This window comes from Varroa destructor, unplaced genomic scaffold, assembly GCF_002443255.2.
Source record: "Varroa destructor unplaced genomic scaffold, Vdes_3.0 BEIS01000001.1, whole genome shotgun sequence".
NCBI lineage: Eukaryota > Metazoa > Arthropoda > Arachnida > Mesostigmata > Varroidae > Varroa > Varroa destructor.
The window spans coordinates 20788865-20807508 of NW_019211454.1; the positions used below are offsets into that span (position 1 = coordinate 20788865).

The 18644-nt window shown below is 39.4% G+C and overlaps 1 protein-coding gene across 4 annotated transcripts in view; it reads right to left on the reverse strand.

Moving 5' to 3' along the window:
- Positions 1–1349: 1349 nt before the first annotated feature.
- Pka-C3 (Protein kinase, cAMP-dependent, catalytic subunit 3) overlaps positions 1350–18644 on the reverse strand; it is a 54830-nt gene continuing 37535 nt past the window's right edge. For 2 of the 4 annotated variants that reach the window (XM_086976855.1, XM_022789073.2), the window contains 7 exons: positions 16613–16710; positions 14052–14113; positions 12236–12415; positions 9504–9649; positions 5168–5346; positions 4642–4755; positions 1350–2697 (listed from right to left, as the gene is read on the reverse strand). In XM_086976855.1, coding sequence (XP_086832981.1) covers positions 2563–2697; positions 4642–4755; positions 5168–5346; positions 9504–9649; positions 12236–12415; positions 14052–14113; positions 16613–16710 — 914 coding nt within the window. In that variant the 3' untranslated portion in view covers positions 1350–2562. Of the gene's footprint in view, positions 2698–4119; positions 4198–4641; positions 4756–5167; positions 5347–8185; positions 8627–9503; positions 9650–12235; positions 12416–14051; positions 14114–16612; positions 16711–18644 lie in introns of those variants that run through there. The other 2 variants (XM_022789074.2, XM_022789075.2) reach the window with 2 other exon arrangements.

Below are 18644 nucleotides of genomic sequence, written 5' to 3' on the forward strand. Positions count from 1 at the left end.
TGAAAAACCGGTTTGTACAGGCAAGAAGCAGTTTGGCGAGGTTTTTTCTTGCCTATGTAAACCTCTGTCTTACTTTCTAAACCTCGTCACCTCCATCTTAGTATGGTTTATCGTCAAGCCTAAATCTGCGACTCTCACGTGGAGCCGAACTAGACCTTGCTGTACTTAGAACCTGTTCGACCTACGTATCACTAAGTCGTCTGCACACGGGATGGTTTTGACTGATTTGCTTGGCCCTGTATTTTAATTAGGGAGGCATCTAATCAAAATGGAAATTCAAAGGGGAATTGGAAACAGTTATTCCAAACCCTGCCTGGATCGGTGGCATTCTTGTTGCATATGTTTGGAAGACTCTGGGTTAATTCCCGCACTATAAAGTCTTGTTAAATGATATCGCATTGCATTGAGAACCCTTTTTTCGCGCTGCGGCGAGAGAGGGAACTGTGCATCGTATCGTACGTCTAAACGCAAACATCTCCAAGTAGTGATTTATGAAAGTGTAGGAGCCGAGAACTGGCGCAACAGCTGAGTTTATGAAGTTGACGTTCTTCATCGGCTATCAAAAGCATGTCCAGTTTTTCAAGATATTTTTGCCTTTGTAACGCATACATTTTTGAATAAATGCTCTTGTAGAGTAAAACTCGGGATGTAAAATTTCAACTAGATTCTGCGCGTAGGTTTCGACATTCGTCACGTTAGATAGAGAAAATTTCGCGAGTGCGTTGCAGAAGTTTGCCTATATCTAGGCGTTGCGTCGAAGCTTAGAGCTTGACAGTTTACGAAGCTACAACTTCCACATAAACAGAAACGACTGCGCCCCGTAAGGCAATATACACTGGCCTCGTAAGGTAATGACGTTTTTTCTTACTAGACACGGCGTAAGGTCGCCAACTTCATGATTGTCCCTTTGGGCGGTCTAGTTAGTCCAACGATGACTCTAGCGGCACTTGGCACGCCAAAAGGGACCCAGCAGGACTTCTTACAAATGCGCACAGACTGAGGGGCACGCTGGTCAGCAGTCAGCTAATAACAGAAATACCATAGGACACAACACCACCAACGGAAATCGGTCAGGGCTTATAAAAACTGTACAAATCGGCTTTGACAAATGACGCTCACGAACAATCATCGAAATGTTATATCTTCTCTCAAGCTTCTTTACCTAAATTTTAAATTTAGGTTACTTAAATTTGTCGGATGTTTCTTAGCATAATATAAATTATAAGAAAAAGAGGGAGGACAACCGTCCTGAGTTCGTGATCGACAACGCTGTGGTAAATTGCGCCAGCTTTGAATCTACTACTGAATTTCGATTAGGTTCCTGATATTTATTTCAAACAAATATAACATCCACCTTTATATAATACTTTATTATGTTATATATATATATATAGCGAATTTCATAGTAAGTTACTGAAGTATGTAGCCTTTGTACAAGTCAAATTATATTCAATAATAGCAAATACTTGGTAACGAACAAACAAATATGCTTCCAGCTTTTTGCTGTTATAAGCTTGCGTATAGGGAACTATCTCCCTAAGTTTGTGATTAACAAACTTGAATTTATTCATCATTTGACTAGTTTCTCCTTAATTATTTTTGCAGTAGTTCTGAAAGTATTTGTTTTTACTGAATGTAATAATAACGCTGTACACTATCCGTTTTCATTTCGAGGATAGTTAATGCTACGTAACAACTATAGACTTTATCACAAATAGTAACAGTATATATATATATTCAGCTGTTCAACTACCTTTGCCCACATCTTTCGTAGGCCGTATCGTTATCATGACATCGCAGACACATCATCAAGCTTTCAAGATGGTTCCCATTATTCTTAAATCGTACAATATCAGAAAATGTGTAGAGCCCGACGAAGACGAGGCACTAAACGTAGGCATCAGCCTTGTCAGCCTTAGAACTACATAGACTTTATAAGGTTCATGATGAAAGCTTACTTCAGTTTGCCCTAATTTCGAATGGACAAAAAGGGCTCTCGCAATTTGGTCTTACATTATTATCGGTTACCTATATCAATAATAACACGCAGGCTACATACTAGATAATACAAAAATCGCTAAGTAGTAATTGTTATAGCATTTAACTTAGAATGAGGTACGCAACAGCCTTTTATTTATTACGAAGGCCAATACCTCACATAAATACCATGAATTACCTGGAGATGAGATGAATTTGCAAAAAGCGGCGACATATTATATGTCAATTCTTCGTCCAATCGTACGCTGCTGTATGTCAATGGGATATCATTGAGGTGGTGTACATATATGCGCAATTAGATAACAATTATAATAAGGAGAAGTGGTTCGTTGCGCCTCTTCCTTTTCCATCTCAAATTGCCAAGATCAGTTTAATATTAGACAATTCTTTTTTGTTCCTTAGGCAATATTTCTAGCTCTGGCGGCGCGTGATGGCCTCTTCTAGTTCCTACTTTTATTGCAAAGTCTTCAATCAAAGTGGAAGAGCCACAATTTTAGTTTTAGCTCTAAAGTAACTGCAGCTGAATATAGCTGAACTGCAGATAGAATATTATTAAAAAAATATTCAAAAGTCACTAAAGAGCGAATCGTCGTCGTCGCCGCCGCCGTCAGCTTCGTCTCGTAGATCTAATTCCTTTTCATCGTACTCATCGAAGTTTGTCGTGTCGCCATCGAAAGACACCGAAGGAACAAATGGTGGCTGAAAATATGTTAACAACAAATACGAAAATAACAGCTATAGAGAAATGTCGTACAAGGCAAGCAAAGATAATAAATATTTTACGTTCAAGTGTTAGACTGAGCGTTATATATGCGCACATATATAGTAGATCCAATGAGCAAGGTGTTTTTTTGCCTGGCAAAAACATGTCGAAGCTATTGTTACAGATATTATTTTCCGGTGACTGAAAAAAGAGTCCGGAGGAATCCTTCAAGCGGTCCTTTTAGTTTAGGGTCCTCGCTGCAAACACTTCAGACATTCTGGCTCACTTCGGCTGCTTTTCGACCTCGATCAAAGGTGAGGTAAAGCAAGAACAGTGAAAATGTACACTTTTTTTCCAACAACATTCACCTTTAATCCGCCGAATTCGATGTAAACTCTTTCATCGAATAACAGAATTAAAACGGACAGGTTGTATTTAAAATAAGACAAACAGTAAAATTGAAGTAAGAAGAACAGGGAACACTTAAGGAGACGACAAAGAAAGCAGAATGAAGACCAGAATGAGAGTTTGCGCCATAAAGGGTTAGTACATATTACCGATTTTAACTAATGCTTATTTCAAGTATATCGATTGAAAATAATATGATATATTTCAAGTTGACCATTTTTTTATTTTTCAACTTTAAACAAGAAATATTAGATACTTTCCACGATGGCAGGGATCTATTTGTATCTGTGTCAAACTGAGTCTTCAGTTTTTTAATTGATTACAGCCAAACGCTAATAAGCCTACCGAAATGCTGAAACGAGGCTTGATTCTGAAGTTGTTTTTTAAAGCTTCTTTTCTATTAAATCAAGTAATAACGGCAAAAGCCCTAAAAGTTATCGCTCTTTTTAGCGCAATTATCTGTTGATATCACAGCAAATAGTAGTGGCTGTTGGCCAACAGTGAGGCTTAACCCTGACAAAAAAGGCGCCCCATAAGTCTGGCAGGCAAGTGATGACAGGCGCCAACTGCATAAATGTCTCATCGGAAGAAATAAAAGGTCACATCTCAATTTTCACTTGATTATCCTATTCCTTATTAATTTGGGTCCTCCCTCGTCCATTTCTCTTATTTATCTTCTTCTCATTTCTCTTATTAGTTAGACATTTCTAAAAGTACCCTGCAGTTTAGCCTGATTACTACGATCGCCCGACCTTTCAGATGTATATAAAATACTTCATTCTATAAGGATACATGATGAGTCTTACTCTTTGACTCTTCTCTAAATGTAATTGAGAGGACACCGTTTCGCTTGCAACAGCCTTCACCTTTTATAGATATAGCTCATACATTACGCAACATCTGCCACTTAAATTTCGGTATCATCAAACAGGTACTATAGTTCACGATCACCATTTTGATTATTTGATATGCTGATACTAGCGGGCAGCTATCAAAAGAACCAGACGTCCTGAAGTTGCAATTATTAACACTTTATTTTATCGGAAACAATAAACGGTACAATAAGGCTTGCTTCAGTGCTGAATTTGCTGAAAATAGGTAAAAAAAAGTCGAACACAAATATAAATTGCTTCCCAGTTATAAAATGTTTATTTTTATTCTTTTTTTTTCATTTATGGTTAATTCAAGATCTATCTTGGCTTAATACTACAACTAGTATTTACTTTTAATTTACGTTTTGAGATTACCGTTAGAGTAAAGAACCAAATCTCCTTTATACTTTCTTAGGCGAAGCAGGACTTTAAACTCAATTATTTATTCTACTAGGTCATTTTAATCACATTTAGGGGTAACAAGGTATATTACCTAAGCGCCCCATGGAATCATCGGAAAGAAGTTTTTTTTCTACCGTTGACGTTTAGCTTAAAAATACAGCGTACAGAATACAACATATACGCAGGCAGTATGTGCAGTGTACTAGTCATATATACATGTATATATATACATATTTTGTGTATAATGTTTATACGTACGCGAACTCGCTTCATATACAAATATGCCCAGTTGACGTTCGAGAACCAGCGGTGATTTTTAACGTCGCCTGCTCCTGATTTCATCGAGCCCAGACGTTTGGACCTCTCGTTCACCTAAAAAAAAATAAGAATCACTTTTTTTGCTAACTATAGTTTAACTTGACCAGCTAATGCGTACACACGTATACTGATATGACGCCACAGATCGTTGCTTTGAAAAAGGTAGCAGATGTGAAATGAATAGCTTCCAACAGATTGATCGTTCGCGACTTCTTGTGACGTTCACACATTCAAACGCTATCACGTCACCGCCGCACTTTATGCCATTTAAACGCCACCGAAAATTCAAGTTAAACTATAAAGGCAATAATTTTTTTAAGATTAGGTGAATTAGGTTATAAGTGTCGGTAACTTCAATGTTAAATAAGAAAATCATTGTATAAGATTGACACTGGATGTACTGGCTATTCAGCTTGAACCACGTTCTATTTTGACAGCATGATTTTACTGATGTTCAATGATTTACCAAGAGTTTTTTAATGAGGTCCTTAGCGACGGGGTCTAAAAGCTTGGGCCATTCAATACGTCCTGCCAGAATTTTCTCGTATATTCCAAACGGATTGTCATCATAGAAGGGTGGATGACCGCAGAGCATTTCGAAAATGAGAATTCCTAAAGCCCACCAATCGACAGCCTTGTTGTGACCTGAAAACGTATCGTAATAAGGGTAACAGGATTACTTTTTTTGATTTACTCATTCGTAACGGCCTAAGCCTCAAAAGATTAGTGTGGTGACGAGCAATCAGCGAGTATTGACCTACTCAATCTATTTAGGACCGTTGCAGCCTCCTGTTCACGAAATGAAGCTGCGCTATTTAACTCAAAACGACTTTATCTCGTTAATGGACAAAACACGCGCCAGCATTTATCTACCCTCGCAATGTATCATCCAGGCTAATACATATGGTCAACGACAACCATCCGTATGCGTAAGGAGCCATCTTGAAAGGTGACATCGAACGGGATTCTTTGGGCTAACCGAGAGATCTGTTTCAAAGGGTTACACAAAAACAGACGGCTTCACCTACACACTAGCCTCAACGAAGTAAATAGTAATGTCACAGCGAACGTATGGATGAGTAAACAGCTCTCCACAAATAGCTGAATCCTCGTGGACAACATAATAAAAAAAAAACTTACTCCGGTATTGAGCTAATTACGCGAGACAACCTGAATAGTATATCCCTAGTGTATTATTATTATTATAATTAGTAGCAATTGTTACATATTGGACCTTCTGTTCTTGTCTAACGACAAGACGTTGACAGTATGCAGTGCGTGCTGTGTAGTGGCGTTCGTTTAAGACAGTGCAAGGTCAACGGTGTACTAACTTCTTAGATCTTTTAATTTAACTTAACCTGACAGTTTGACTCTTAATATCCCTTCTATTAAAGACCCTTGTTTTCTATCAGCTATCGTCCGCGTGATGTAGCGTACAAATTAAAAATTGTATGAATTACAAACCGCAAAAGCCTACTCCATTTTCCGTATATTTTACTAATTTGATGAATACGGGCAATACACGCAAAGTTCAAAGATAGCCTCAGTCTTTGATTATTAATAATACAAACATAAAAACGAAACGCAACTTTCTGCGCACATCCCTTTATGTGCCCAATGCCATCCAAGATACTCAATAGACGATTTCAAATACATCCTAATTTAGGACTCGGAGCGGCCTTATTACAACGGGTTGTCACACCCTATGGCCTGAATAGCAAAAGGTTCGGTCTCTTTTCCATTGCAACTTGTTGATAATTGGCTGAATGATATGGTGTGTAAACGCCAGACAGACGCATATATATATATATATATCTATCTATCTATACAGGCTAGCCCATTTACTTGCATCGAGCCTATCAGTCGAGCTCTTTGTCATCATCCGGTCTTACAACTAATATAAGACGCTCCCTTAGAATAAAATGAAAAATAAAAAAAAGAACATCACGTAGTCTGGGTAGTTAATTTACACCTGTCTAAGCCGGTTATTATGGAAACCATGACAGCCACGCTGGTCAGAACCCCACCGTTGGCAAAACGTAGCCACTAGGAATCATCGATGGAAAGCGGATGAACATTTGGTTGATACATGGTCTTCATAGGTGTGTTAGAGAAAGAGTTATCATTTCTTGTGCGGGAAATCCTTGGTATTATATCGAAGAGGATAGCCCTAAAGTGTACAACAAAAAAATATTTCCACCGAGTGTATTGATAACTCGGTCCACCAAAAAATCATGGGATCAGAATTCAGCTATCTATAAGGTTACGAAACCTTATTTTTTGCTTGCAATATCGCCAGCTTAAGTTTTAGTCCCGACTTTTCGTCCTCTTCGAAAAATATGAACTCCGCTAACTTAAATCCTACTCGTCCCCGTCTTATTAAGTTTCTGTACCATTACTGGCTGTCCCGGACCTCGGACTAGTAGATATATTTAATCTAGTTGCTGTGCCAATGTCTGTCAATGAATACCATTAATATTTTCGAGTGTAAGGAAAAACGCTAACGTACACTTTAAAATACACTGCATGTCCCTGCAAGGAAAATAAAGATCATGATATCGATGAGCAGAAAATGGCGATAGACTTTAATCAATTCAGGTTGAGACGCGTGCATACACTCTGCGGTTTGTAAAGCGTCAGCATTTTTTAGAATTGCCTGTTGAGTCATTTATGAGATTGCCACTGTTGATTAGTGCAGTGATACCATTGCTATACATGCAACTTCGAAGAGCGCGGCAGACCTGTTGGCCATGCGTGTCAACTATTTATTTACTATTTAAAACAACCTTTAAACAGATGTTCGAACCAGGCATCAGTAATGAACGCGTCGGATTTGCTTACCCTTGATAGAAGATTGTCTAAAATAGGATGAAGTAAAATAGGGCTGAAAATTATCCTACATCAGTGCGGACAAAAGAACATTCTCTTCTATTATTACTCAGCTGACGGGACTCTTTCGAGTGCTGAAACCAGTACAGAATTTCTACATGTATCCAATCTATTGTGGCCTTCTGATATCTGCTAAAAAGGCTTCGTGCAGCAGCAACCCGACCCACTAGTTGTACACACATAAGTGTATTTATTTAAACAACACCGCCTTATCGAGCGCGGCATCGCAAGTGCTCAGCATCGAGTAATACTCTTTGTTTTGCTACTCCTTTTCTAGGAACATCGACCCAAGCCTTGGGTTGTCAAATTTGCTTCGTAAAAAATCTTTGCCATGGGAAGTTCTATAGTATAAATACCGTAAATTATGTTTTAGAAGCTACGGTTGTTAGCTTGTCATGATAAACAATGGCAGAGAAAATTTGCAGTTTGCAAATACTAACTCCGTAAGGACTGAAGAGAGAACTGTCTGGAGCTAATTAGCATCCGAAAGTTAAGGCTAATAGTTTTTCGAATAGTAAGTGTGCAGTTAAACTTGCCTTAACAGCTGTCATGGGTAATGCCGGCATCTAATAAGAATATAAAAAAACCGTCGCCAAACTTTTTACCAGCTAATGGGAATCATTTCCAGTTACTTTATTTCTACTCCGCAGGCTCCGTTAACTTGTATTGTACTGCACCCTTTCTACACGCGGGCTAGCGAATCGATGCCAACTTAACATACTTACAACTTAACAACTCTACATAGAATAACTTTGAGTGGCGAAGTTTAGCGTTCTTAAACGTCATCAAAAAGCTAGTCAGGGTAAGTGACCATATGCTGTACGAAGTCGCTAGATCCGAACCGTAGAGACTTGAAGAAGATGGTGAAAGGGGGCGTAAGGCGACCAGGATCGCTGGGGGACAGTGACGACGAACGGAGCAGCTAAGGGTATGGCCAGTCGGGACGCCAGGTCGTCAGCACACCGAGTTGTAAAGGATCTAGCAGCATGAAACACTGGGAAATATTGCGTCGATGCAGTATGGTTGCCAGCGACGGCTGATTGTAACGTCCAAAAATTTTAACAGTTACTAGTCCGGACGTGATTAGGATTCTAGCCATTAACTGATACATTTTAAGTCTCCAATGAATGGCCAAAGCTGTTAATCCGAAACTGGCTCATATATATTGAATGTGTTTGAAAATATGAGAAAAAAGATCAGCTTTTAAATAGAAAAAGGTTGTTTTAAAATGTTATCAGATGTACGAAAATATAGCAGATAAAGCAGAGATACGTTTTAAATTGATGGAATTATTTCAGTTGTTCCGAATCGGATCGAAGGATTTCACGAATTACAATGGAAACAAATATTGTTTGAAATGATAAAGCTGTATACGTGAGCCAACTGAAAATCCGCATGTTACGCAGCATCTGAATTTTCAACTAGTTACAGTGTGATAGAGGATCTGAAGCAAAAGAAATAATTAAATCCTTATTTTTTAACAGTTCAAAGATCTTCGTTTTCTTAATTTTTTTTAGTTACATTTTACTGCCTTGCTACTTTTGGGAGACTTTTTCTTAAACTGTCAAAAAGCTTTTGCGCAGTATCGTAGACAACGTCCGATCAACGCTATCCTTCTTGACGAATTGCGTAAACGGATTTGAGCTTAAAGTTAACCGGATAATATTAGTACAACCATGATATTAGGTCATTTAATAACTTCTCGCTCGAATAGGGGTCTCGCATACCGATTTCGTTAGCCTATGTCGTAGTTAACAACGGCCCGATGTCGGACAATTCTACGCAGAAAGCTGTTATGTAAAAATCAAGACTGCTCTACAGGATCAACACAGGTATCTAAGGGATAGTTAATCAGATGAATTCTCTCGAGTTTTTGACAAATGTCTTTTGTGTCGAAAAGCTGCAAGCTTTACCTTTGCTTTGAATGATTTCGGGTGCAAGGTATTCGGGGGTTCCGCAAAGAGTCCACGTCCGGTCAGAAAGTTGTTTGGCAAAGCCGAAGTCCGTGACCTTCAAATGCCCACTTTTATCAAGCAAAAGATTCTCGGGCTTGAGATCTCTGTCGATAAAAACGGTTGTTAGAACTTGGAGAAATTAGCTTCTTTCAATTTTAATTCCATGCACAGCAGCTCTGCTATGTTTACTCATGACTCAAGACATCACCCTGCAGAAATTGAATTGACCATTCTGATTCAATTTTATGTTATGAGTTTGTCTTTTGCACCTTATGGGGTATCTCACTACACAAACTAGACCAAGCCAATCAATAATGAAGCTCTAGACAATATTAATCACAATGTTGTCTAACAAAATTAAATCTCTAGACAAGTGTTGCATACAGCCCTAACATGAAGAACAGACCACAAGGCGACTCGGAGCTACAAGTTGTTTATAAATACGCCTATCTGGTCTGTGTACAGAATGAGTTGCAGACGGATTTTAAGATCGATCTAATCCGCCTATCGTCAACTCAGTGATGTCGCATGCATCGCTGTGACTATAACTTTCGTTCGTCTGCTATTGTGAAGAATCTATAGAATATCGATGCAGCTCATCTAGTGGCCCACGCCTTCCGAGTTGCAGTGCAGCGTCAATAAACCTGGCTTTCATCTGATCTTGCGGATATCTCTACAGTCAATATCGTATTGTAAATGCGTACGGACAGAAGGCCGGCAAATTGCTGCTACTGTCTGAATAAACGACAGCACAAAATCTATTTTCGTTCATTAAAATTCAGCGAATTCGGAACTGAGAAATCTAAAAACAACGGATACGAAGTGACGCTGGATCCAATATAACAACTTTGAGAAGATGTGCAAATGAGACCGTCTTTATTAATAGTTGCCGATTAGGGCAATGGAATATCTTTAGCTTCTTGCCCGCTTGCCTGCGGCAAGTGGCACGTGAAATTGACGAGTCCACGGGTGATCATTTAGCATGCAGTAGTATTGTATAATGCGTATAATGTTGCAGTCTTCATCTGAATGTCTTCTGCCTAAGCGATGGCTGTCGTTCGGAGAGTATTGGGCATGCACTGCCGCTGTAGTGCTTCCCACCGGATGATGGTGCAGATTTTCAAGATGTTTCAAATACTAGTTTGCACGCCACCGCACTTGCCATAACAACTCTCGTATCTACCATCTCATGTCTCTTTCGCTTGTCGCCGCGGGCTCCAATGCCATGACAAAAAGTTTTTTCATTAATGAAAATTAGGACATAATTACCAACAGTAACTTGTAATTATCTATTATATATTTCGCCTTATAAGATATATGACTGTAATAACATTACTCTTTAAATAGTCTGAATTTAATAGTTGAAAACTGCGCCTGTGTTCTATGCTATGCGCTTATTTTGCTTGATCTCTCTTGCTGGATAATCTTTATAAAAATATACACTGTTGCAGATCGAATAGCGCAGTGTGATAGCTTATAATGTTTTTCGTTCGTCGTTTAAAACCCCTTTCCCCTTGCTAATATTCTTTGTTACGGAACGGCGTTATTTACATCTAATAAAGCGTTTTTTTCTTTTTGGGTTACCATTGCACGTCTGAATTTAGTAAGAGCATTTTTATGTTTAGATATGTAAGGACAAAGACCATAGCTACGTCGCGTCGGGACGGCGTTGGTGCGATTTAAAAGCTGCAATTTAGTAGTAGTAATAGATATGCTAATTTTTTTACTAAACTTATGGGAATACTTTGAACCTGGACTCAGTATAGAGCGCCTTAAAGATAAGTGAAATATTTGGTAAGTTTCACCCTGATATATTTTACAATTTGCTATAATACAAGTACAAATGGCGCCCAGGTCCATAAGAAATCTGTTCATGGTCAAAAAGTGACCCAGGCATAGGTCTGTAGCCTTTACTGTAGGAACTCCAATCTGAAGGAGGCTTCTCCAAATGGTCAACCAGTTATTGAAAATACTGATAGAACTATTGCGAATGCTGGCTAAGTAGCCATGATATTGTCAAAAACCTAAATATCGATCGTATTTCCATCTGCGAAATTCCGTAGAAGCGTAACGAACTCGAGCCATTTTATTCCAGCGGTTGATGAACCGCCGAAAAACAGATGAAGGGTGGATAATGTATACCACTATGAAAAATAGATTAATCCATAACCAGTCGCAAAATTAGAAATATGGACATTTATTGCCAATAACTAACAACTTGACAACAACGCACTGAAAAAGACTGACTGGAGTTGGTGAGCAGGAAAGGCGTCATCCTCCATCATGACACCGCCTGACCACGTACGTAGTTAGCTAGCCGGCAGAAGTTGAAAACATTTGGAAGAAAATTTGGATTCATCCGCCACGTAGTCAGATCTTACACCATCAGACTTTTGGTCTTTGTAAAACTTTTTAATGGATTTAATTTAGTTCCAATAGAGGGAAGCAAAACGTACTTGGCATACGTTTTCACACAAAAATTACACAAGTTCTACAGTGTCCGGATTATGATGTTACCAGAAAAAGATGCCGCAAAGTCATCAACTAAAATGGAGTGTATTTAGTTTAATAATATAGCTTCAAAATACAGAGAATATTTGCTTCAGTTTTAGTTTAGAAACAGCCAATACATACATCTATATATATATATATATAAATATATACATCCAATGTATATATTTTTCTTGTACCTGTAGACGATGTTCTTTGAGTGAAGATACTCGAGTGCGAGAACGATCTCACTGGCGTAGAACACAGCCGCTGAGTTGGAGAATTTGCCGGCGTTGCGGAGATAAGTGAACAATTCTCCGCCAGCTACAAACTCCAGTAGCATGTACAGAGCCTGCTGTGAATGATGTGTCCACAGCAGCCTGAAACAACAGGATCGATGGGTATCTTGGAATTGTTACCAGGTTGGATACACCCTCAAATCGCGTTTATGTCTCTTCCTATCTTCTATTCTGTTCACTGTTAACAATCTGTTCTATATTTTCTATCCTTTGGCCGCAAGCTAATTGAGTCTTCTTTTATTAAGACGACACGTCTAAACTGATCCATTCCCATCACACTTTGCCTTTGCGATTCCGCCTATTCTATAGCGTTTTTACCCTTCTATGTTCCGAGTGTTACGTCCGGTGTCGCCGTTAGGCGCTCCATCAGACAGATAGACGGCTGGCTGTCACCCAGCACGAAACTGTTTGTTTATGCCCGGGTTCGAATCTAAACCGCAAGGGCATTATAGCACTAACCGTCGCCGCATGGAAATGGATATGCGATTCAGTACACTTTGTCATATATCTAATTATAATATACAAAACAATAAAGAAAGGAATTACATTTATTATATACAATCTAGTAAATTAGTATAGTAGGATTTGTTTATCCGTGATGTCGATTGGCTGCTTCTGGCTCGAGGGCTATTGTTGGCTACATGTCCAATGTTTTCTTATAAGGTTAATATGGTAAAGAATGTTTGCAATATGGTTTACCCAATCAGCAAAGATGCACATGAGTCTTAACATCGTGATTTCTATACAGTCACTTTGGTGCTGCTGACAACGATGGCCTTCGCCTGTGGCAATTTATAGGAAATATCTACTCCAGATTTAAATGAATTACATTCGGGCCAAGAAAATTTGCTTAATACCCAGATATGAGCATCCACACGTTTTGTTGAACTTAAAAGTTCATTGGTAATCCTGGAATGCATCATCTAACTGAGAACCAGAGGACATTGTATAATCAGCCCTCAGCTCTCTCCTAAGGCACGTTCTATGACAAAAATATTTATCTTATGTCTGAATTGTCACAAATATATGGCGGCGCATTCCTTTACATGATAAATAATTATATATAATAATATTACTATTTTGTAGCTAGAAAATAGTATAAGGAGTGCAGGCTAGTCGGGAGGCTTGCAGGAGTGCAAGTCGGGTTTTTTAATACCAACATTGGTAAATCTATTCCACAGCACCTCACTTTATTTCGATCTAGGAAGTGAAGGATAGAAGACGCTCCTGGGAGCATCTGATAAACTGACTACTGTAGTTCAAGCTCCTCAGAGGCCACTCCGGGAAAAAATATTCCATCAGCACATTACTAGGGGGTTATTGCATACTAGCCAGAAGTTATTGTCAGTATATAGGCAGCAGTAGTTTGATGAACTGCTATTTAGTTCATTATAGGAGTCTGAGCACGTGAACTCAAGTTTCCGCAATTTAGTTAGTTAATTATTATCTAAAAACTTAATATGTCTGTGAGCACTTCAAGGAGTATAAAAGGGGAAAACCATGTGATAAGGTATATGTTAAATTAATACCATCTCTTCTTTTTTTTTTTTATGCTAATCTAATGAATCAACTAAACTGTCGGTAATTTATTATTAGCGACTTCCTGTAATGTAATAAACTATAATCAAGTATGGGTACACTGAAAGGAAAGCTTATCGAAGCTACTATTCTACCTCTATCGAGGCCACTCCCACAGAACGGCAGGTCGTATACTCACTTTATAATAAAGGGATGTTCTATTTGTTGCAAAATAGCTTTTTCGTTGCGTACGTGATCCACCTGGAATAAAACGCACATTTATATTGCCAGCTGTTTTCGTTTATTTCGTTCTTTTTTAATTGTCCTTAATTTTAGGCACGGGAAAATGCTGTTAAGTTTCGCTATAGTCAGAATAGCGTATATATAGAATGTCTAGGAAATTTCCAAGAAAAACGACGGCAAATTTTTTAACGTGTTTTCATTTTTCGTGAGTCCATCCCAAAAAGTCATTTGCATTACACACGCAAAACACACTGTCAACCAAATATCCTTCGACGGAACCGCTTGCATAGCTCAGTCCTTTCCGCGTTTCAGCCTTTTATACTTCAGCGTCAGGTAGACTGCCTTCGGTACCTTCGGTGTGCGGCAAGTTATTCCATCTTATTAAAACCATGAAACATGTGCATTCAATACACAAGCCACAGAAAGATTTTCAACATGTTAAGATAGACCTCACTATCGACTGGCATGACCATCATTCAATTGTCACTTTCGACAAAAAAAGCCAGTGACAACTTCGCCCCATGAGCCACACTGCCCGTGACTGTCTTTTAGTGAAGCGCTTGTTCGACAGCCACACTGGGATCTTGTTGGCTGCAAATGCGACAATTCCGTTTGTTCACGTAGCTATCTAGCTCAAAATGAGCTTTATCAGAGAAGATGATGTAATCAAAAAAGTAGCTAGCTCGTGCATTATACATTCATCGTGTGATCTGGAAACGAACGACGCTTGTCATGGTCCTGGACCCTCGATGGTCGAGTCAGTTGTGTGGGATGAAGATGCAACTCCTGTTCCAAAAATGGGTTGGAAAATGTTCGCTGATAGGCCGATTTGTTGAAGTAGAGGTCATGTTAAGGTCGTTGTACTGGATCCGGCGCTGTTGCTTATTGCAGTGATGTCACAGTTTATTCGTTCAGTTCCATGTCTCTGTTTGGCTTCATTCTATCTGCAAGTGGGTCGGTTAAGTCGATATTCTTAATTAGTGTTTTCCGCAGCAAGAAGAACTGTTGTTTGTGTTCTGTTGGACACTTACGGAGTATCACCGTAACCGACCTCCTATTACAATAGTAAATTTTTACATAAAACAAATGCTGTTCCCAACTGTAGCGGTATATCATGACAGGCCGTACACGCTGCTGTATTTATGGGTCGATAGTCTGCTAGCCTTTGCTTTTTGCGAAGGACGAAATTGGCCGCTAAATTTTCACACACTGTAGAATAGGCGCCATAATTAAAAGAAACACGCAATGTGCACTATCGGTAGCTGCGCTCAAATGTGATTCGCAATATAATAGGCCTGCAGACAGACGCCGTACTCGGCATAGACCGAAAGCGTATAACTAAATAGAGATCAAAGCACCAAACAGGCTTTACAGGTAATAAAGATTATTTCGTACAACACCGATAGCTGACTACAATTGAGAGTAACCTCGAGTTGATAAGTCTGTCACAGTAGATGTTGGAAATAAATTAAGATCGAGCGGATATACGCAATGGAGTTCAGCGACTGGTGACTCGTGCCTTCGCAGTGGTTGAGATAAGCAAACTGGATAGTGGACTTCGCACGTATACGAATTTAACTTCACCGCGAGAGTTTACCACGGCGTCCCTTCGATCGCTCATTGGCCTTCACCACTTTTTCTGTTTGTTGTTGCCTATGTGCATTTTCATGCGAAACCCGCCGCCCAATAACAAGCGATGTTAACATAGCAAAACAGATATTAGCATACTCGTTCATACTATATGTATGTATGTACTGGATGTTGCCAAACCTTCTTAGGGACATTCTCCGGGTAAACGGAATACGTTCTGGAATTGAAGCCCCTCAGCGGGCCACAGAAGCGATCCCAAAGGACAATCTAAGTCTATTCCAGATCCAAGCTGAGACAATAGAGACCTAGCGAGCGAAATCAGGAAATGACACCTTTTTGCTGGATCTCCTTTTATATTTGAAAGTTTAGCACGAGCTATTGTTTGGTGTGACTCTTTTGAACTGGAATTCGAAAGAAAATAAATAAGGAGAGAACTAATCAATGAAATTTTACTGCAGCGCGTGCGACAAAGAGACAGACAACCGGTAATCTATTAGTTGCCTTGGAACAATGGTGCCATTAAAAGGACGATTACTTCCTAAGAATATTACTCAATAAACGCAGGAAGTTCCGTTGGCCATTGCAACAACGCAAACTCTCATTCGGCGTTGTTAACTTAACTTAAAGATTACAATTTGTGTATTGTATGGTTGCTGTTAATATGGAAACATCTCACGGCAAGTCAACACAGAAGCTCGACCAAATAACTACATCAAGCGCATCATAAGCCTTCATCCCTAAAACCTGACTCGTTTGTCTGCTCTGCAATATATTACTTATATTATATAAGTTAGTCAATAAAAGTTATCATTGCGATAAGTTGAAGCTATTGATTGCTTATCACCTTGATTCTTGTTTCTTATTGTATTAACTGGATTTTGAAATCTAACTGCGATAATTTAACAGACGACAACGTGCAGAACTAACCTGTTTAAGGCGGATGACGTCATCAATACGCATTATTTTTAAGGCATAATAATTATCGTCTGCTCGACAAAGGCAAACCCGTCCGAATGTACCGGTGCCTGAAACAAGTGGTAACGATAAGGACAAGAAGCTGATCGGAAAATTGCAATCGTACTGCATCGGATAAGTGGCAACTATATTAACATTCACCTGTAGCAAAATCTGTCTATGAGTAGCTCGTCGATGGGCGACTGGTTAATCCTCTCTGGAGAGCTGCCGTAAGACTTTGTGCCCCAGTCGGGAGCAGGTAGTTGTTATTTGGTACTTCTTTATGCCCCTATCTATTCCAACTGCATCCTTTTCGTGCTACTCTTTTTGCTCTGCTTCTTCCCTTCCACTGTTCTCCCCCTTCTGCGTTCGTCTCGCTTCATCTCCCCCCATATTCTCTGTGTGAACGTGTGTGTGTGTGTGTGAATGTGCGTGTGTACATGTGTGAATGTGCGTGTGTGCGTTTGTGTGTATGTGTGTGTGTGTGTGTGTGTGTGTGTGTGTGTGTGTGTGTGTGTGTGTGTGTGTGTGTGTGTGTGTGTGTGTGTGTGTGTGTGTGTGTGTGTGTGTGTGTGTGTGTCTATCTATCTATCTATCACTCCTCGTTTTCAGCCTCTCCCGTTTCCCGGATCTGATCTTCGTTCTTCTCGTGCTCTTACATATGTTCAGTATTTAAATTTTAGGTTTTCGGAGACGCCACTGAAATGCCAAGAACTCGTCTCATTTTAACTCCTGCTTTCGGTGCATCTAGCGCTAACTTTGCTAAATATTATCGCTAGCATGATCGACTTGTATTCTCCTAGAATTCGAGCTCAGACGGCGACTCACTGTGGAACTGTTACTTCTTCGTTTATTTCGTTTATTGATGCTGCCCATTTGTCGATCCAGGCAGAGTCGGGCCTATTAACGGGCTCAATGAAACGAGGACCTTTTTGCAGCCTAGAGCATGCGATCTTTAAGTAGGCTTCTGGGGTTGTTATACCTGGTCTAACTGCGACGCTTATACTCTATAATAATGCCATTGTAAACCTAATAAGTACCCAAGAAGGGTCACCGTACTCTGTACATTTTCACACCGGAATGATGCTAGCAATCGAGCGGTTTATGAGTGAGGGGCACTGTACAATAAACAAGTCGTCGTCCGTATGTGCTAAGCTTGCCATGTCGAAATCAGTTATAAATTTATTTTAATCGATCTGGTCTTTGCAGAAAAGCCACAATCATTTATGTGTCCTTACTTTGAGAAGGCCAACAATTGAATAATTTCTATATAGGGCATCAAAAATATAAACAAGTTTAATTGCCACTTCTAGGCACAGATGCCGAATTCTTATATCAATCAGTATTGAGTGGACATTTCGTTTCTATTTCTGCTGGTAATTATTCATAATGATTTACTCGCTCGAATTAGCTAAATATATATATAATATAGATAACTTAATCAGATGGTTACCATAATACTTTTTTAAAGGTACGTTCTCGTTCTACGTTAGCAACCGAACGGCAATCTTAAGACTGCCAGAAGCTTAATTTGATTGATGTATTCCACGTATATTGTAATCTTTACATAAGTGAATTGCTATTAATTAAATTGTGTACAGATGTTCGAGTCCTCTTACTTAAAGAGTACTTTAGCCTAAATGAACATAATTCTCCGAAATATCTTTAACCGACCGCGCAAGTTACCTATGGAGACGCCCCTGAGCGAACATATGTCACTTCTTTCATTGCCTGTTTCAGCCAACAGAGAGAGGTAAGATTGTTTGTTGAATATGGCTTTGTCTACTGATGTAATTTTTCCGTGCTTATCGATTCGACTCTCTGGGTATGTTCGATATTTCATTTAGCTGCTTGGTGTTTCCTTTTGCCTCCTTGGTGTAATTTTGCTGTTACAGGATGGTAAGGGACTATTACAGTTTTACTATTAGTTCTGCCGCCACCATCACCGCCCGTCAAAGCAATTGCTTGGGGTCGCCTGTGGTTGTGCAAAAGGTGACGCCACTTC